Source organism: Nicotiana attenuata, unplaced genomic scaffold, assembly GCF_001879085.1.
Source record: "Nicotiana attenuata strain UT unplaced genomic scaffold, NIATTr2, whole genome shotgun sequence".
Classification (NCBI taxonomy): Eukaryota; Viridiplantae; Streptophyta; class Magnoliopsida; order Solanales; family Solanaceae; genus Nicotiana; species Nicotiana attenuata.
The window spans coordinates 293587-315055 of record NW_017670790.1 but is presented as its reverse complement, the minus strand read 5'-3'; the positions used below and the strand labels follow the sequence as shown (position 1 = coordinate 315055).

The 21469-nt window shown below is 35.5% G+C and overlaps 1 protein-coding gene across 2 annotated transcripts in view; it reads right to left on the bottom strand.

Moving 5' to 3' along the window:
- LOC109243351 (separase) overlaps window positions 1–17102 on the bottom strand; it is a 22397-nt gene extending 5295 nt beyond the window's left edge. Inside the window, exons 1-20 of one of the 2 annotated variants that reach the window (XM_019410266.1) lie at window positions 16292–17102; window positions 15948–16125; window positions 15764–15871; window positions 13717–13878; window positions 13218–13603; window positions 12768–12873; window positions 12476–12601; window positions 11344–11637; window positions 11114–11224; window positions 10759–10980; window positions 10528–10653; window positions 8771–8905; window positions 7597–7959; window positions 7417–7506; window positions 6817–7044; window positions 6568–6691; window positions 5932–6465; window positions 5710–5844; window positions 3781–4012; window positions 2074–2188 (exon numbers count right to left, since the gene is read on the bottom strand). In XM_019410266.1, coding sequence (XP_019265811.1) covers window positions 2074–2188; window positions 3781–4012; window positions 5710–5844; window positions 5932–6465; window positions 6568–6691; window positions 6817–7044; window positions 7417–7506; window positions 7597–7959; window positions 8771–8905; window positions 10528–10653; window positions 10759–10980; window positions 11114–11224; window positions 11344–11637; window positions 12476–12601; window positions 12768–12873; window positions 13218–13603; window positions 13717–13878; window positions 15764–15871; window positions 15948–16125; window positions 16292–16971 — 4455 coding nt within the window. In that variant the 5' untranslated portion in view covers window positions 16972–17102. The remainder of the gene's footprint in view (window positions 1–2073; window positions 2189–3780; window positions 4013–5709; window positions 5845–5931; window positions 6466–6567; window positions 6692–6816; window positions 7045–7416; window positions 7507–7596; window positions 7960–8770; window positions 8906–10527; window positions 10654–10758; window positions 10981–11113; window positions 11225–11343; window positions 11638–12475; window positions 12602–12767; window positions 12874–13217; window positions 13604–13716; window positions 13879–15763; window positions 15872–15947; window positions 16126–16291) is intronic. The other variant, XM_019410267.1, reaches the window with a different exon arrangement.
- Window positions 17103–21469: the final 4367 nt, after the last annotated feature.

The following is a 21469-nucleotide window of genomic DNA, read 5'->3' as shown; positions in this document are numbered from 1 at the left end:
GGGGGGGGGGTTAGGAGCAATTTTGAGAAGCAGAAAAAAAAAAAGTTTCTGCTTCTAATTCTGACTTTTCTTCTTACCAAAAATACCCTTAGCAAAATATAGTATATACCAAAATAATCTTACCTATTTTAAACGTAATACTAGGGATATTAATGTATAAGTATTTCTTCTTATTTTTAGGATAGCTTTCTAATACATAATGATTGAATGCTTTTATATTTGTTGAATGATTTTTTGATAAATATAAAACATATTGAAAGAATTAAAGTACTTTTTCATTTCATTTTCATGTTTTACTTAAATAAAATGGAAATACTTAATTATTGTCTTTAACAATATATTTTTGAGTTTATTTATTAAGTATTGTCTTTAACAATATATTTTTGAGTTTATTTATGTGAGAATGAACGGGAAAAAAATCTATTTTATTATAATGACACAATGAGCCCTATATATAATACATGTTTTACTCCTACTACATATGGGACTAGGACATACTCTACTCCTACTACATATGGAACTAGGATTATTTACACATAACTATGTAACACTCCCCCTCAAGCCGGTGCATATAAATCATATGTACCAAGCTTGTTACATATGTAACTAAGACGAGGACCAATGAGCGACTCGGTGAAAATATATGCAAGCTGATCATTCGACTTTACTATGTAATCATGCCAAACTCCTGGATAATTGTGTTGAACTTACCAAACCAAGCTCGAGGAGACTGTTTTAGATCATAAAGTAACTGGCGCAAGCGACATACAAGGCCACTAGACTCCCCCTGAGCAACGAAACCAGGTGGCTGCTGATAAAAAGAAGTTGACCGGAGAATTTTGAAAATAGTGAGACTAAGACGAATTCAACACTACAAAATAGGTTCTAAAACACCACCAGAAAACAAAAACTTTTCTGGAAATTACTGTTCACGCCGAGAAAAGTACGCTGCTCAGGCCGGAAAAATAAAAGTTGTCAAATTTTGATGTAATTTATACAGGTAGGCTCAGAATCATTGGACGAGTAAGTTGTCTTGAAGAAGTTTTGTCAAAAAGTGGCCGAAATGGCTCTCACACGCCGGAAAGTTACTGTAGCTCGGCAGAAAATTCCAAAGTTCTCGGAATCTGTAGGAAAATGTACTTGTGAACTCGGAATCACCCCACGAAAAAATTGCCCTAAAGAAATTTTTGAAAATTCTGGCCAGAAAGTGCACCACGCGTCGGCACGTATGTCAGGCGCGCTCGCCGGAACCCTAGTTCTGTTAGAGCATGGAGGCGCGTGAGGGACTTTCTGCCGGAGCAATTGACTAGGGTTTTGTCGCCTAACTTTTTCGAAAAAGATGGTAGTGTTGGTTTTCGCACAGCACTTACCGATGAGGAGATAACATAAATCAATCATGAGTCGTCAACCGGAAAGACGCATGGTGACTGACTTTTCTGTTCCGATGGGACTGGTATTTCTGAGATTTAGCCATACAAGGGTTTCAGATCTGAATGTGGTACTGGTATATGCACAGTACCACTGTAGAGTGATGAACCCTGGGAACAAGACGAAGTTACCACGAAATTGCACGGCGACGAGATCTTTCTTCCCGGATGTCGATGGAATGATGCACAACAATAATTTTTTCAGTGAAGCTCTGATACCATGTGAGAATGCACGAGAGAAAAGTCTATTTTTTACCAATGATACAATGAGCCCTATATATAATACATATTTTACTCCTACTACATATAGGAGTAGGACATATTCTACTCCTACTAAATATGGAACTAGGATTATTTATACATAACTATCTAACAATTTATTTACTTACGTAATATTAACTAGTATTAAGTAAATTACTTCATGTCCTTATTCGTAATTTGATACTTAAAAGCATTTTTTGAAAAGCTTGGCCAAACACAAATTATTTCTCAAAAGTGCTTTTTATAGTGATTAGCCAAACACAAATTGCTTCTATCCAAAAGTACTTCTCCAAAAAGCACTTTTCGAAATAAGCTGTTTTTTAAGCTTGACCAAACAGGCTATAAGACTGGAATTTCTGGTACAGAATCAACTAAACATTCTAACCTTCTGAGAAAGCAAAGGAATCTCACGACTGAGAATGAAGGCCAGCTTCAGCCAAGAAATAACTTTTGATAACTTGATGCATGAAAAAACATGGCATTCTTTACAGCTAGTTTTTCTGCATAAGAAAAAAAAATCAGACTTGACAACAGCAAAATAATATTATGAACTGATTCACCATGTGAATGCTAACGCACACAGCAAGGGAAATACATGGCTACAAAACTTATGTACTTATGTGGTGAATGTTGAAAAATATTCCCATTAGATATATCTATATGGCTATATGCAGCAAACCACTATCTCAGATCAAATGTACTTATATGACACAGGAAAATTGTTATAAGAGTTAGGATTTTCAAAAAATTACTTCTAGAAACTTTACAAGATATTTAAGAAAATGATTTAGTTTTGAGAGAAGTAACAGCGGAACCCACGAAATTTTCCTATTTGGTGATTATATGAGATGGTTCAACTTCAAAACGAGAAGATGGATATTCAATCTGGATACCAAGGAAATATAAACAACCTTTGGAGTCATATTTCTAACTGCACATAAGACTAGAGCAGATAAAAAAGGATTACTGAGCAACTAAAGATGCCAACACACCAAAAGAAAGCAGGTTACTCCAAATATTGAGAACCAGTAACTAGAAGCTACAAGTCATGCTATTTACAGCAGACCTAGTGACATGAATCATTAAGGGGAGAAAACTAAAATAGTGTCTTAATAGAAGAGTGCATTCTTTTGATTTAATAACAAGAATTCTCACTCTAAAAAGAGGCAGATGCACAGAATTACAGGAGATACAGAAAGAAACACCTAAATAGTCCGACAACATTTTCTGAAGGAAGCTACAAGCAGAAATTATCTTAAACGAAAAATTATTGATAATAGTTATGAAGTGCACCCAAACAAATTGGAGTGGATATCGAAGATTCAAATAGCCGACACAACTAGTATGCGATTGACGCACAGTTGTTGAGGCTATTCAGAGAAACGGCCCTACTGCACTTCACAAATATGATGCTAGAAGCTCCAATCTATCCCATAATCAGTGGGAAGAAATGATTGTACTTGGAATTTCACAGGTTCTCTCCAACCGAATGCACCAAGTAGTGGCAAAACAATTCAGTCAATAAGCCGACTAGCCTCAATCCCAAATTTGTTGGAGTCAGCTACATGAATTTTTTGATTCCACTCAGCTCTATTCAAGTCCATTTCTATATGATACTAAATAATAGTTGTTTCATGCAAATTAGGGATTCTCTAAAACTAAATATTCCTAAAGCTTACATAATGACAAACATACACCACAACCCCCTTCCTTTCCTTTAGAAACACCAAAACCACATAATAAGCATGTCTTCCAGAATGCATAAAACCATAAAACTCTACACAACAATTCATTAGAGTTCAGCCGTTACTTGGAAAATCACTATTTGTTGGATGGCCTTTAACGAAAGAATAGAAGTGCTAATTTTTACAACACTGACAGGCCTTAGTTAAGTAATTTGCAAGAAGAATCTAATTAACAATCTTTCAGCTGCTGAAGATTGACAGACGCAAGGAATAAAAATTTCTATCGCATTTACACTAGTAGTGTGGATTTCAAAACTCTTAGTCAAGCTGATATCAAGAACGATCTTTTGTTCGAGGTTCCGGATATGAAAATACATGACAACTTGCATATATTTCTGCACGCATACCTGGTTGCCTTGCAAGAATAGCTATTCAAAATGGAACAGCATATGTGGTAAAGCATAACTGAATGATCAACGGCCAATTCAACCGCCATATCCTGTCCCATCTGGTCAACCAAGGACATAAGTGGCAGAGAAGAGTACTTGGGACAGGATGAATCTGCACTGAACAGTGACAAACTTTGCAAAAAAAGCTTTTGCGCTTCATGGCTATCACCAGAAAGACCTATGCATTTTCCTGCCATAAGATAAGAGGTAAGGCCAAAAAACGAAGTTGAAAACTTAATGAGTGCGAAAAAGAAGAACACTCACACAGGTATGATTATTAGTTCATGCATCAAGCACTTTCAGCTGCAATTCATGCGTTCAAATCTAAACGGGCACAAACATTTATCCATGGAAATGTCTACTGTGTCTTGAAAGAATAGACCCACAAGTGGACCACAGAGTTCATTATTTTGATGAAGTTTGAAGAATGAAAGAGCAACACAGAATAGTTCAAGCATGCACACAAACAATGCAAAGAATATGGACAAATGGAATGGGTTTTGTCGGAACATATGAAGAAAATATTTTCAAATATATATTCAATTATCTCTCATAGTATAAAGATGACCCAACTTAAAGTAAACATTATCAATACTACATGCGCATGTAGGTGCTATATTTTTACAACAAACATAATATCCTGTTGAATTTTAAACACTCAGTCAGACATCCTAGAAATAAATGATAGCTCCTGAAACAGGCCCACAGTTTTGATAAAATGCGCACAAGTGTTAAGTGATCAAAGGCTGAAAAAATTTCACCAGAGATTTAAAAGTGGAAAGCGCAAAAAGGACAAGCCTCCTGAGGCTTTAAGCGAGAATCAGGGTCTGCGCCTTTTCAAAGTAAAGAACACAATTTACAGCAAAATAAAGAATATCAAAGAAGTAGAAATCCAGTACTAATAAAATCAAAATTGCATTTAGCTTCACTAATTTCAACATCCATTATACAACATTAATCTCAACCACTAAGGGTAAATATTATCAAAGTGCAATTTCCACAAGCCAAGAAAAGATATCCAATAGCAAAACTGATTTTCCGCTTGCATTAATCAACTATTGAAAAGAATCAATGTGTAATATTGACTTAATTAATTGCTTCAGGAATTGTACTCATACTTATCTTAGATTGCAAGTGTCATTTTCAATTTTCCCAAACATGAGCTATAAATAAAGAATAGGAGAATAAAAACTAAACAGAGAATACACAAGAAAACTAACAAATTCCTAGCACTCAGATGGCAAAGGCTCTAATTTTGTACATTTTTTTATTTTTCTCATATTTAAATGTTAATTCAAAGAATCAGACCCTTCTTGCTCAGATTGCTCAGCGCTTCATCGCACAAAGCACATGATTCTTTCAAGCATTCTGCTTTACCCACGAGAAGGGATGACCTATTGCTTTGTGTCACTCCGTTGCTTTTAACAACATTGTTTATTACTATTGGAAAATAAAAATATATGGATCCATGCTCTTAACATGGACAGCACAAAATTTGAGAAACACAAACAAATTGTTTTATGTTGGTGGTACCCAGGCCAGTTTGCTGACACCACTATTCCACGATGCAGCCTGCAACAGTGCAAAAGCGCAGAAGTAAACCTCCTACCAAGACTGAAGCAGGTGGACTCACATTGAGTTTTGTCACCTGCTCCGAACCTGGGATCTTCAGGTTACTCCTACGCCTCAACATCAACGATGTGTCAACTTACTCATTATCTTTTAACATTCAGAGAAAAGCTGTGAATTATTCCTAGTAATATATTCATGAATTCTGAGCATGCATAATATGTTGCATAAAAGGAAACCAGTCCAGAGCCAGCTAAAGAAGGTGACTGTTCACAAGAAAGATACACAGAGTGGCATCCAGAATGAACTTCACACTACCCATAGTAGTTAGAAGCCTCAGTGAAAGTTGTCTGCGCACAAGCTCCCATTTCAAGTATATGAAATTACTCAAAGATCCAGATTGGAGAACTTCAAGAGGAAGATGGTGCCAACACTTCAATCTGAAGCACATACCTGTGAATGTATGACCAACATCAGCAGTGAATAACAGTTTCTATCTTAAGTCTTATCTGGAAAGAAACATACTAGTAAGACGCTTACAGCTCATGTTTTCAGCACCACTTGAATGTTTATCATCCACAGAGCTTTCACATTTTTTCATAGCATGAGATCTAGACCGTGTCATCCTTAAATTATGGTCAGACTCTTTTTTGGTCTTCCTAGTCCTTCTCCCTTCAACTGCATAGTCCAGCTTCCCCATCTGGGATGGTAACTCCTTCAAGCCTGAAGGATCTTTTGCACCGTTTGCAAATGAAGTAGCCTGGTGCTTGGTGTGCTGGGAACTTGCTCCCAGGGGCCAACCAACAGAATCCTCCCAGCCGAAGTTATTCAGCTTCTCAAAGGCAGATCTATACTTCTCTTTAACACTATATAAAAATTCCACAGTAGAGGAATTTACAGCATCACAATGTTGGAGTCTCCATAGATCTCCTATTAGCAGATCAATTGAAACCTCCAGAATAATTCTGCATTTTAGGCAAGAGATGGCATCATAGTTTTCAGCCAATGTTTGCTTAGCAGTATTTAGTTCCTTGTCTGCCAATTCCCAGAGATGTTGTTTAGTGTATAGTTTTCCTGATAAACAATAAGAAGACACTAAGTTAAAAATCCAGAAACCACAGCAAGCATCCATTGTGATATACAAGGAAAGGTAAATAAATTGGGAAAAAATGTTACCTAACATGCAACAGAATGAAATTATGAAGAGGGGCAAACTCTGATTACATGAGATGTTTTTCCCCCATACTAGAAGTGCCTTAGCCTCAGTTCCATTTCCAAGCATCTCATGAACAGTTCCAACCTGTTGCATTGGTTTATGCTATCATGGTCAATTAGATTCTCCCAACACATCCAATTCAAATTAAAGAGCAACTATTTTTGTGTATGTATTAAATAATGACAACAACTATAACAATAATGATAGACCTGTAATATGCTTTCCAGATAACATTGGAGGATAGTCCAAGGAGTAAGTATAGAACCATCAAAGTCAAACGAGACACTTTCAGGAAACCAAGCCTTTGCAGCCACAGGATCATATATCTGGAAGGCTGTGAGACCATATACCTCACTCTGCTCCTCTATCTGATAGAAGAAGTTTTCTTGAAGAAGTTTACTTCGTAAACGATGGGCCTCTTTTGCATAAGCAAGAGCCTACAGGCATTGAATTAACATTAAATAGCATCTCAACAATTAGCAATCAGTGCCATGCTGAAATTTAGAGAATAATTTGACGTTTAGAAACCAAAACCCCAAAAACACCTGACCACCCACTTTATGGTCAAATTTTCACGTAATAGATGGCAAATAGTCTTTTGGAGCATGGATCCATGTGGTCTGCTGGGGTATGTCAACCCAAGAATAAAAGCCAAAGGTAAAACCCCAAGTGAGGTCACGCATACTGGATTCCACTAGCTAAAGTTTTTAACATTCCATGAAAAAGTGAAATTGATTCAAACAAATGATGAAGAAAACTTTAAGTTGTAGCCCCTACAATCATGCAAAATGTTATAGCCATTATTTTACCTCAACCAGTCGTCCATTTAGAATCAGTCTCTCACTCAAGTCATAGTAAAGATAAGTAGAAAGAAAGGCTGCACCGCTGGATAAAGGAACCTAAGAACAAATAGCAGCTCCAGTTAATAGGTGTAACCACACTGGCAGCCAGAATAAATGCAACATGTTGTGTCTATCCTATAAGCTTACAGTGTGAATTAGCTCTGCAGCAGTGAGCTTAACTTTATCGTCTGTAATGTCACAGTGGAGAAAACTTTGATGACTACGAGACACTTTAGAAGAAAGAGCAAGGGTTAGAAAGCTCTGCTGAAACCCAATTAATTGTGGTTGAGACGCTTCCATGCACTTCATCCAATATTCGAGGGACTTGGAAAGTTCACCACAATGGTTTGACAATGTTTTGATGAACATATCATTCACCGGTGAAGTACAGAGAGCATGACTAAGTCTTCTATATCTCCATAGTAACGACACAGACTTCTCTAATGGAATGTTCTTCCTAAATATTTGTATCATCATCTCATATATGTCTGGATGAATTTCCAGGTAGCCCTGAAAAATGGAAGAACAAGATGACAAGAGATCATGCAAATTGACATATCTCATTACCAAAGATTCAGCACTCTTCAGCAAATATCAGAATGAAAACTCGTGCACATTTTTCATAGGAAAGGCAGCAATTCAAACCAACAATATTGTTTTTCATAGGAAAGGGACTGTTGAACGAGAAAAGCAATTTTATGCATTCAAATAAGTGATAAATAAGTACCTCTCAGAAAACTCCAGGTTCTTGAAAAAAAAAATATTAAAATCTACTGGAAGAAGCTTCCAGGAAGCCAAGCAATGGCAATTTATTTCTCAAAAAAAATTTCCATGGTATATGTTAGTGGAACATTTAGCGTCAAGAAAATTGCATTGTAGGAAGGGTCGAAGGGATTCTTAACAACTTCTCGAAATGGAAAATGCTCCTTATGGGTCCTAGAAAGATGGATCCCTTACATGAAACTAAGCCAAAAATATATTGTTAGATAGTTGGAAATATATAGTGTCCCGGATCAGGATATAGCTGTGTAGTTCTATGTAAACATTGTATATAAATAGGGCTATTGTAAAACACTTGGATATCCAAAATATATTTTTCTCTCGTGCACAAGTATCACTTACTTAACATAACTGACACATGAGTCATCAAAGATTGAACCAGTCAGAGTGGCCAAAAAAATAAGAGAAGTTTAAAGGGCAAAACAAAAGGTTATGATCGGTTAGACCTAAGATGCATATTTAAATGCATGTCACAAGGGCCTTCTAACTTGTCAACTGAAAATTTGTGCAAATACAAAGTGACATCAAGATTAGAGATTACCTTCAGTGATAACAAGTCGACAATCTGATGCAACATATTCAACATAATATCAGACATCCTACACTGATCAGGTGCATGGCAGTGATTGAGACTCATCCAGAGTCTAGCTGCAGCATGAATATCTTCATAAAGTCTCTGTTCAAAAAGGAGGGAGAGTGGGGGGAATAAAACAATAGATAAGTATTCAATAAACACGGGAAGGGTTTTCCAAGTCAGGGAGAAAGAAAGTAACTAAACATATGCACTGATTTGTTCATTGGTATGACGAAATAAAGTTGAACGTGAGAATTAAATTTTCAGATTTCTTTTCTCTTCTTTAAAGCAATTGTTAGATAGTTATGTGTAAATAGTCTTTGTCCTGTATGTAGTAGGAATAGAATGTGTCCTAGTCCCATATATAGCAGGAGTAGAATATGCCCTAGTCCCATATGTAGTAGGAGTAGAATAACTATTATATATAGGGCTCATTGTATCATTGTTAATAAATAGATTTTTCTCCCGTGCATTCTCACATGGTATCAGAGCTTCAGTGAGAAAATTATCGTTGTGCGTCATTCCAGCGACATCCGCGAAGAAATATCTCATCGGGTTTCATCGCTTCTACAGTGGTACTGTGCATCTACCAATACCACCATCAGATCCGAAACCCTTTTGCGACCAAACCCCAGAAATTTCAGTCCAATCGGAACAAAGAAATTCAGTCAATGTGCGTCTTTCCGGTTGATAACTCTCAAGATTGATTTGCGTTATCTCCTCATCGGTAAGTGTTGTGCAAAAACCAACACCACCATCTTGTTCGAAAAAAGTCAATCGCTCCGGCAGAAAGTCCCTCACACGCTGTCACAACTAGGGTTCCGGCGAGCTACAGTAACTTTCCAGCGCGTGTGAGCCATTTTGGCCACTTTTTAACGAAACTTCTTCAGGACAACTTACTCGTCTAGTGATTCCGAGCCTATCCATATAAATTACATCAAACAGATATTTTCACCAAGTCCCTCACTGGTCCTCGTATTAGTTACATATGCAACAAGCTCGGTATATATGATTTGTATGCACCGGCTTGAGGGGGAGTGTTAGATAGTTATGTGTAAATAGTCCTTGTCCTATATGTAGTAGGAGTAGAATGTGTCATAGTCCCATATATAGCAGGAGTAGAATATGTCCTAAATCCCATATGTAGTAGGAGTAGAATAACTATTATATATAGCGCTCATTGTATCATTGTTAATAAACAGATTTTTCTCCCGCGAATTCTCACAGCAATCAAATTGTGAAGAAAAAGGATAATCCTAACTCAACCTTTAAAAGGTACTAGCTCATAAGATGAGGATTGCCTAAAACCATATAAGGAGACAACAGTCCATTCCATCAACCCAATGTGCGACATTCTAATCGCTCCCCGCCATGCATATGGCTACATCTAGGGTATTGACAATATAAAATATAGGCCCAACATTAGGTAAACCAAGAATAGGATGGATCTGTCTTGTCTCCGATACCATGGGAAGAAAATAAACCTTGGGCCTAATTCAACCCAAAAGCCAGCTCATGCGGAGTGAATTGCCCAAGACCATATAAGGAGACAATAGCCTATATTCCCTCGACCAATATGGGATATACTAACACAAATTAATTTTTTTTTTAAATAACAGAACTCCCTCCTTTTCCTTCCAAATGAAACATAATTAGCTCAACTGTTTGCCCCCAGAGAAACCATAATTATCAATGCAGGAGACTAGCCTTTTACGCTGTAGCACCTTTGAGTTTGGTTCAATCTCATTGGTACATAGTGCACGTGCACAATACGCATAGGCCGCCAGATGAGAAGCTGAATTCGTGCAGGCTAAATTTGCTACACAGTTTTTCTGCTTTAAAGAGCTTTCCTGCAAAAGGTATAACCTGACATAATTATTAACATCAACTTAGACAATCAAGCTCTGATTACTGTAACTCAATATATGAAGAGGCAGACATAAACAATGGCTTACCACTACAGCTATTCCTTCTGATAGACACTGAATGCAATCTTTCAGGTTTTCGAATCCATTGGCTCTTAACACCTCTCCCTTAACAATAAGGACTCTACATCTCTGTAAATAGCTGTCCTTGGAGGCATACACTTTTTGTAAAAGAAGACCTATTATTTTCAAGCACATTTCCTGACATAGTCTTGGATTTCGTGCATTCAATTCTCTATATGCCAGAAGCTCCTGATGAAGTATAAGTATCAGTTGTTAGCAGCATCTACTGTTAAGCAAACAAAGCACATCAAAATAAAATATAACTGCAGAAAGGGATTACAAGTATTAACAAACTCAACCAGGAAGAGTGTGTGTGTTAGACCTGCTCCAATATGATTCCAAGAGCCTGTTTCGATTCTACAGAAGGTGACAACAAAGAATACAACATAGTGGTACCATCCTCAATATCCACATTGTTAACCTTCAATTCCATCTGAAAGCAGATCCACGTCAAAGAAATTCATTAAGATGATGCCAGCAAGGCCAACATATAATTCATGATTGCATTAAATTAAAAATAAGAGAGGCAAACAACCAAACTTTGGATTTTACCTTCACAAACTGCTTCACTATAGATATGGGACTTGGCAGTTTTTTGAACAAATGCTCTGCAGCAGACCAGCTTTTAAGGCTATCAATGAGGACTTTTTGGATCTTACGATCACTACTATGATTAAGCACCTCCAAAAGAAAAGAAGTTTTCCCGCAAGCCTCATCAATGAAACCAATCAGAGCATCTTCTGACAGATCATTTTGAAATTTATCTGATTCATGCTTGAAAAATTCACAAAGACGTATCACATGATTCCAAGATGCTTTGCAGCATAGTTTCAGAGCTTTAGCAGCCTGCAAAGGAAGAAACAATATAGCAAAAATCGGATAGGAAAACGCGTGATTTTTTTTAATTCAGTAACAGTTATCGGAAACGGCCTCTCTGCCTTTATAGGGTAGGGGTAAGGCTGCGTACACACTACCCTCCCCAAACCCCACGTATGGGATTAATCTGGGTTTGTTGTTGTTGTTGTTGTAGTTATCTGGGCAGTAATTTCATCCAACTCTTCCCAATCAATAGGCAACACAATCTTGCGTTGTTTCTTAGTATCAAACTTCTCACCCATTAGAAATTATTCCATGTTTTCTCCCCTTCTCCTACAGACAAGAATAAACTATCTGGTTTCCTATTTCTTTGTTTTCCGACACATGTTTTCTACTTTCATCCCTTCATAATTTCCAGAAGTGCTTTTGCAATTGAGTTAGCCCATGGACCAGACATCATTTGATTTATGCAGCTTCCTAGTGAACTTAAAGCATCAGAATCATAACAGATAGGGTAAAGTTCACTCCTCTAACTTAAACATCTTTTAGGACGAAACCCATGCTTTCCCCTTATGCAACTATTTTGTTTATGTTCTGAATACAACCGGTACTTCTTAAGCACATATAAGGGATAGATCAAAGTTTCTTATGCCATAACACTGGCCTCTCTCTTCTCTCACCACCCACCCAAATACTAGCATACTCAATGATCTGAGTGTCCCTTCAAATGGTAATTGATTCAAATTGATAAAACATCAAGAATGTGGAGGTGAATAAGAAGCTGCATCTTCTTCATTAGCAATGAATCGACCATGTGGAAAGTGAAAACAGTAAAAAGAGTCACGAGAATCTCTCTATATGTTCATACCTCTATCATTTGCTTATTTCTGTATAATACAACAGCGATGTTGTAAAAAGAAGTGAAGAGATACTTAAGTCCGCTGGCTTGAATCCGTTCACTTGGAATGAGATACTTGATAAATCTAACAGTTTCCTGCAATAACAAGAAAAAGAGAATAGCTTTAATCCATTGTTAAAGTGGAGCTAGTAAGCTACTATCATTCAATAATTATGATATGTCACATGGGATAGTAATGGTGGTGGTACATGATATCAATAGCAATCTTAATCAACTTAGTAGCATGAACAACAGCAGAAACCTTGGTATCACGTTTTGTTCGTAGAGAAAGAGTGAAAGTAGCCACTGCTACATGAAGTAACATTTTGTTAGCATCATCACAATGATCTTGCTTGCTATCAGCGGCACTGCATCCAAAAAGGTGAAACACATAAAGATTACATAAAATAAACTATTGACTAGATTAAACAGAAGGACCAAGACAATTTTAATGATGAAAAAGACCAGAAAATAGCTAGATCAATTTTAGCAAAGAAGCTAAAATTTTATATAAAAAACAGAAATCGCATTTGTTCATAAAAAATAAAAATAAAAACACTAAATACTGAGTTCAGAAACCTAACAATGCCTTCTGAATATGTAATTCCAAATCGAGCTAAAAAATTCAGTTCTTTAAAGGTTGAAAAAAATTTATAACAAGTTAAAATCAACCTCACAGGAGAGCAAGATTTGCCATATACTAGTGACATACCTGTGGTGTAGGAAGACATTAATGTACTGCTTGAACACATCGTGGATAATTTCTAAGTAAGTATTGCAGGAAACAGCCTCTGTTTCGCTAAGAATTTCTTTCCTTGTTGAGATAACATACTCGGCAAGTGGTTGGCACAGGAACTTCAGTACAGCAAAATAAGACAGAATATAAAGCATTCTCTTTTGTGATGTGTTGCTTCCTTTGCTGTCTATTTCAAAGTACGATTTTAAAAAGTTGAGCAAACTACTTAGTTTTTGCAGCACGTCCTTGCTATCAGAGGAAAGAGCTCTTGAATTTCCCTGGGTAATGGAGTGAATATTGGACTCGTTAATGAGCAGTCCAGTAGCATAAAGCCCCAGAATCAAATCAGTGGGTGGCTTATCCTTCAAAAGAACCAATTCTGTCATAAGTAGGACATTCCTTAACCAAAGTCTTCCATAAATGCATGGGAGTCGTTGAAGAGATAAATAACAAAAATAAACCGCTAAAAGCTTACCTGAGAACCTGCTAACTCAATGTGATGTTTTTTCAAGTGAATGGCTAATTCTTCCAAATGGGCAGACAGGGTACTACAGACATTTGCATTAACACTTCGGCATTTATGGGCGCAATAACAAAAAAGCTCCAGAATTTCTATGATTCTGCTCTCCTTTCCGACCTGCCCGGTAACATTCACAGAATCATACTATTTTTGTAAGGACAAGCATATCGTCAAATAAATAATAGAAACAGTGAAAGACAAGGCAAAGAAAAACAAGTTCTGAAATAGATCATTGAATTAATAGTGCATCGCACCATTCAAGGAAAAATAAGGAGATTATCTTTAGCATAACAATGAAAATACATTCTTTGAACACATCAATATTTTTAACTAAATAGAAAGGTATAAATGAAGTAATTACTTCAATCCTCATAAACAATTGTAAGGGCATTGTCTTAAATAGAGTCATGAAATTGCATATTTAGCAAGAATAGAAAAGAAAGATAAGATGTTTTATCAATGAAAAGAAGAATAAGATTTAGAATCATCATTTAACCAAGGAAATAAAGATAAAAAAGAAATTTCACACAAAAGTACAACTCGTAAGAAAAGAAAGGTAGTGAAACAAAAATAGACATTTCCTGGAAGTTTATCAAGAAAGAAGCACAGCTTAAACAAAGTCATGAAATTGCATACATTACACTTTTATGTCGCAAGGATAGAAAAGAAATGTAAAATTTAGAATCATTACTTTAACCATGGAAACAAAATAAGAAGACTCCTAGGAAAAGAAAGGCAATAAAACAAAAAATAGACATTTTCTTAAAGTTAGCAAGAAAGAAGCAAAAATCTTGTATGATGTGTATGAAATTACCATAGGTGACCTCAAGACAACAAGTGATTTCTAGAAAGCTTCAGTTGAGAAATAAGTAGTAGTATTAACTGTGTGATGCAACAGCAACGCACTGGCAAAACAACATAAAATACATTATGTTGTGACACCAATAATTTACAATTAGGACATTTAGGAGCTGTATTTATGTTAAACTTTTTTGTCATTTGACCAAGTTCAGGTACATCAGAAGATAATTAATGCAATTCTAAAAGTTTGAGAATGTATAAAACTTTTGACGCAAAGATGCTGAAGTGTAACTTCTAAAAGTAAAAAAAAAAAATGAATATTCAATTCAAGATAGAGCGAGTAATACAAAATAGACAAGTCACTGCTCATTTTTTTGTTTGGTATGATTACGTTAAATATTCAGAGGTGTATTGTTCATTTTGTATTATTCAGTAAATGAGGTCACTAAGTCAGTGAGTCCTACTTATTTATCATTTCCCAAGTTTTATTTGGAGCAAATTGTGTAGAAGCTCTGTAATCAGTTAAAATATTAGGGGGGGAAAGTATAAGTACAAGCTTATGAATGCTTTGGTTCAAGTTTAGCAGTGCAGAAGGCGAGGAGTTAATTTCTATCTTTGTTGTTGAAGCTTTTGTTGGTTTAAGCATGTGGAATTTTATGCAAATTTACCTTGCGGTTTGGGAGGATTTCTGTAGGATTCTAGGTGGCACCGTGGCAGTCAAAATACTTTTCTTTCCTTCTTGTTCCTTCGAACTCTCCATTGTCCTTCTCACTGGTCAGACGCAACATTGAACACAGATTTGCACCAAGAACAGCCCTAAGTTCAAATTATTTGACCTCAACATCAGTAGCTTCACCAGATCACATAACATCTGAAGCCTCGTAGTTTCATTGCTGGACGGCCTTAAATTACCATATAATAAGAACCAGCAATTTGTTTGATGTACTTTAACTGGCCAATTAAACACATGAGGTCCCCCTACCTTGTCCTATGGAAAATTGTAAACTTGCTCACTTACTCGTCTTAATAAATTATTCATCTTTTTATCGATTAGATTATTCATTTGTATATACCACTGTATTCTCTCCCCATGTATCGGACAATGCAGATCAAGCAAATGAAAAGAATAAATACCGGCTCCTATAAACAACAAAATATAGTTGTTCAAGATCAATAATCTATGAAAGGAGCAATATAATACCTTCATTTCTGCAGCCATGGTATCCAGCACATATTTTAATGTGTCAACAATCCCAGAGCATTCCTCAAGTTCTTGTGAGAAGATAGAAGAGCATATCTTCCTTGCAAACTGTGATTACATATACATGTTAGCTTAGACAGAAAAGACGTTCTAGAAAAGGTGAATGTGAACATGAGAGATTCACCTTGAAGAGTTGATCGTTTAAGGATGAATTTTTAATTTGACACAAGGCTTCTTTACAAAATTCCCGCACCAAATCCCCACTGAATTTTGTAAAGTCCACAAACATAGTCATTGTTATTCTGTTCAAATATGTCACAAGCACCCGATGCAATTTATCCTGAGCATTTGTATCCAAAACCCTGAAGTATCCAAAGATTTTAACTCCAATCAGTTAAACACATTCTCTCACATTGTAAAGAATATAGCACGGTTCAAAATTATCAATAATCTTTTATAAGGTTCAAATAATTCACGAAATTAATCAACAACATAAGATGCAATCATAAATGGCCAAGAGTGACTCACTTCAACCATGGCGCAACTTCTTTAACCAAATCAAGAAGTCCATGATATTCACTGACCGCCTTATTCTGAATTAAAGAAGCACACTTAACAAGTGTAACAACAACCTCTACAACCAACAGAGCAAATTCTTGATCCACATTCTCTTCGGCCAACTGAGGCAACAAATGCAGCTGAGTTGACACCCCTAATTTCGACTTCTTTGTTTCTGCCTTGGTTTTACCAATGGCGTTATGGCGAAGAACCTTAAGTACAGAGAGTCCTTCACATTCGGCTTCCTCGTATTTCTCCCATGATTCCAGACAATGAATGTAACGAACTCTTTGGGCTTGAATGGTGTAGGGTTTACACGACAGCTGCGAAGAGATACACTCAAGGCAGTTAAGGCATAACCTGTAAATATCGAACAAGTGAGGGGCAGATTCGTCAGGAATTCTGGGCGATTCAGATAAACGTTTGGGTAAAAGGCTTAGGGCTTTATTGAGGAAAGAAAGGAACTGTTTGGCAAGTGAACGGATGATAGTATTAACGTCAGTGGATTTTGAGGGTTTTGAGGACTTGTTTGGTTTGGAGAGAGTGGTGAATTCGTGGAGGTAATTGGAGAAGTTATTGTAGGTATTGGTGGTGAATTTGGAGGAAGATTGAATTTCTGTGAGGAGAGCAGTGGCGGTGGAGGAATCCATGACTGCGGCCGCGGAAGGCAGCGCAGTGGCGGTGATTGACGGTGGCGATTTTGGGCGTGGTGTTGAGTGTTGTCTAAAGAGAGAAATTTCAAGGGAGCGGGAAAATGTGCCGCTCTTTGTTCTTCAAAACATTGTATGGAGAACGGGAATCGTAATATAGAAGTTTCTTAAATAAAAAAATTGTCCTATTATTTGGGACAGGTAAGTAAAGTTTTTTTTTTTTTAAAGAAAAAGTCGGCCCTCCTCGAGGAAAACTTAACGGACTATTAATTCTTTTCTTTTCTTAACTAACTAGTGTTGGAACTCGTGCGCGATGCGATAATTTGATAGAATATTAATATTATAAAATTATGATCTAATATATTATATTATTTTAATAAATATTAGTTAGTATTATTTTCTTATTTAATATAGTGTATATGAATATAATAAAATTTATAAAAAATCAAAGGATACAAAGAATTATAGCAAACAAATAAATTATTTATTCTTTATTAAATTAGCAAGTACTTAGTACTATACTTTTATTGATGTAATTTTTTATTAATTTATCAATTAGCTTAATATTTGGATACTACTTTTCTTCTAGTAGAACATACGTATTCCGAAAATATATATTTTTATACTTGTGTTATACTGTTTAAAATTCTTCAATTGTCTAAATTTATCAATAATTTTCTTGAGTGTTATATATTTATATTTATTTATTAATTGATTCAAAATATAAATATTGTATAATAATCTTTATCCACTTCCTTTCCTACATTCTTTTCTACTATAATATTTGATTATTTTTCTCAATTTATATATTACTGGAAATTTAAATAGTATAATTTTTTTTAGTAAATTATAATTTTGAATTCATCAAAAGTATAAAGAGATAAACCTTTTATTATTTTTATAAAAAAATGTTCTAATATTTTTACTAATTAATAAAATGTGTTTTATATATGATATATTATCGTATATATAATATCCTAATAGTTTCTTTGTATTTTTATATTTCTCATTATGAAATTATGAGTTCTATTTAGTAACTAAATTTTCCTACATGAGAAATTTAATTAGTATATGTATTGACATCATTGATTATTTTTTTCTAGTATTCTTCATTTATGACTAATAGTTTATTATGATTTCAGTTATGTGTATATGTACGACTTTTCTCGTAATAATTATAATTATTTTTATAGGTCTTATATATATATATATATATATATATATATATATATATATATATATATATGTGTGTGTGTGTGTGTGTGTGTGTGTGTGTGTGTGTGTGTGCGCGCGCGCGTGTGTGTTCTGTGGTTATCTAATTGTATTATCCATTACTTAATATTGTTAAATTGATATATAAATTATTAATAAATGACCAATTTAGTATAATATCTACTCCCATATATATATATATACAAACACATACTACAACTATATTAGGAAGAAATTACTCTCCAATTTGAATTGGTAGTTTTTTATTTATTGTAAAATAATTTTAAAACTCCAATTTGAATGAGTGGAATATTTTTTGTATATTCGTTTTTTTATTGATAATTATAAGATATCTATATTTATTAATTCAAGCAATGTGACCAATTAATTCAAAATTAAAATTCAAAAAAATGTTAGTTAGAAAAGTAGTTTATTTTGTCTTAGTAATGCCACTTGGCTTTTTGTGGTTAGGACACTTGTCTTAATGTAGTGTTTTGCTTCTCCTATTCTTTTTTCTTTTTTGTTGACAAAACAGGGAATATATATTATAACTACGGGATATTGTGTGTTACATCACCATAGAAGCTAGTCGACTTGAGGATACTAATATTGCCTAAGTTGGCAAGATTACAACAAACATCAGTTGATAGGGTCTTGACAAAATAAACATAGCCAACCCTATCTGCTTCAAGCTTATTTATAACATAAGGGGGTGGTCTATCTAGCATTAGATGGTACTTTGGATTTTTGAGAGCTTCCTTTGCCAGCTTGTGGGCTACTTGATTTCCATCCCTAAAGTTATGATGGATTGTTGGGTTCTTCAACTGGTGCATTAACCACATGCGAGAAAAAACTATCATGTAGTGAGATTCACATCCCTGATGTAGAGCTTTGATTACCTCAGTTGAGTCGGTTTCTATAACTAATAGAGTAAACCCTTTGGTCATGGCCATGTTCAGGCCCTCCTTTAGTGTTTCTAACTCTGACTGGAGTGCGGATGAGACCGGACATTGGTGTAGGAAGCCCATTATCTAATGGATGCTGCTATCACGAAAAATTCCTCTTAATCCTGTCAACTTGTTCTTATCACCAAATGCACCATCAATGTTGAGCTTAAGAAATCCTTTGTGAGGTATATGCCATGCAACGTTGACTGCATGGGTGTGAACACTCAATATCTCCTTTTGAGTGAGAAGCTTATATTCAGTAGCTAACTTGATAGAACTTCCAAAAGAGAATTTGTTAGAGGTGTTATCAACATTGTTATTATTCCGTTTAGTCCAAAGATTCCAAATGATAAAGGGAAATAGATCTATCCATGAGAGAAAGGGAGATAAGACTGGAGTATTGAGGTATCTAGTACTAGTGAGCTATTGGTGAGAATGTCTAGGTATGATGGAATTGAAACCACATAGTTTCCAAATTTCATGCACCGCTTTACATTTAATAAATATGTACTCAATTGATTCGTTTTCACTTTTACAGACAGGGCAAATTGGGTCTATATTAAAACCAATGTATTGGAGGTAGGAACAGGTAGGAAGTTTGTTGTGGAGACATTTCTATAGAAAAAACTTTATCTTATTGGGGCAATAGAGATTCCAAATCCATTTGAAATCAGGGTAGTTTGGATCCTTTGGTGCAATAAGTTTGTAGCATGATTTGGACGTAAATTTTCCATCTCCCGTTAGAGCCCAAGTAGGGGTGTATTGGTGACAAATCTTTGGACTAATACACAAAATGCTATTTGTTATGGGTTGGGGTAAGTAAAAGGATATTTTTTGGAGATCCCATGAGTTGTTAACCCAAATGTCCCTAATGGTTAGGTTGTTGACTTGATTTGTAATTGGGCCTTCAATGGTTTGCCTAAGTTTGGAAAATTTGGAATCCAATTGGATTGCCATATGTTCATTTTTGAAAGGTTACTGGGGATCCAATAGATACCTTTTGTTGCAAATTTTTCAACCCTTCATAATGCTTTTTCAGATGAATGAGGTGCTTTTAAGATTTGTATTGGAGTTGTAAATGGAGGATAGGATTTTGACCCAGGGGGAATGAGTGTTGTGAATTAGTCTTCAGAAAAGATTTGCCAGATTAACAATGTTTTTATCCTTTGCAACATGGATGCCTAGGCATGTTATCTAGGATGAATTGATAGTCGGATGATCTAGGTTTTGCATTGGTGATTGGGAATCCCAGATATTTCCCAAAGCTTTTGCTGATTTTAATATCAAATAGTTTGGCTAGATATTTGGAGGTAGCAATAGGACAGTTCTTGGAAACCATGATTTTTGATTTAGTGTTATTAATTTTTTGCCCCGATAAGGAGCATAAACTATTAAGGCATGAGAGGTTGTAGTAGGGGAGTTATTATCAATGTTACACATTAAGGTAAGATCGTCCGCATAAAATGGATGGGATAGAGGGCAATTATTATTTCCCATCCTAATGGGAGACCAACATTTAATGTCTCCATTATGAGATATTTGGGCGGATAGCATATCCATACAGAGAATGAATATATAGGGTAACAAGGGGTTATCTTGTCTAGTACCTCTCATAGGTTTGAAGAAGTTACTTCTATTGCCATTTACCAGAATAGAGTTTCCACTAATGGTAATACAATTCATTATTAGTTTGGTGATCTTAGGAGGAAATTTGAAGTGACAAAGGGTTCTATAAATAAAAGACCATTCCAAACGATCAAAAGCTTTTTCAAGGTCGACTTTTAAAATCATGCTAGCTTTTTTCCCAAGTTGTTTGTGCATTTTTAATATGAGTTCCTGAATGATAATAGCATTATCACTAGCCCTTGTGCCCTTTAAGAAGCTAGCTTGTTGAGGACTAGTAATGTTAGCCAGTGGGGTTTTAATCTATTTGCAATCAATTTGGTAATCACTTTATAGATGGTATTGCATAATCCAATAGGACGATTTTTTTTAGGTTGTTAGCATTTGGTATTCTTGGTGAGACAGAGGTAGGTATCATTGATTTCGTTTGGGAGAGTGCCTAATTCAAATGCCTTTAGATAAAGGTTGTGTACAGAAGGTTTAATAATGTGCAGTATTTCTGAAAGAAAAACGGGTGTAAACCATCTAGGCCGGGAGAATTAAAAGGTTTGAATGAGAAAATTGCATCTCTTGTTTCATGGGAGGATATGGACTTGTCAAGAGATGAAAGGTCAATACATTTGTGACTAGGGGGGCATATTTGATAGAGCTCCAATTTGAGGTATCATGACTTGTAGTAAACACTTGTTGAAAATAGGAGTAAGTATGATCCATAA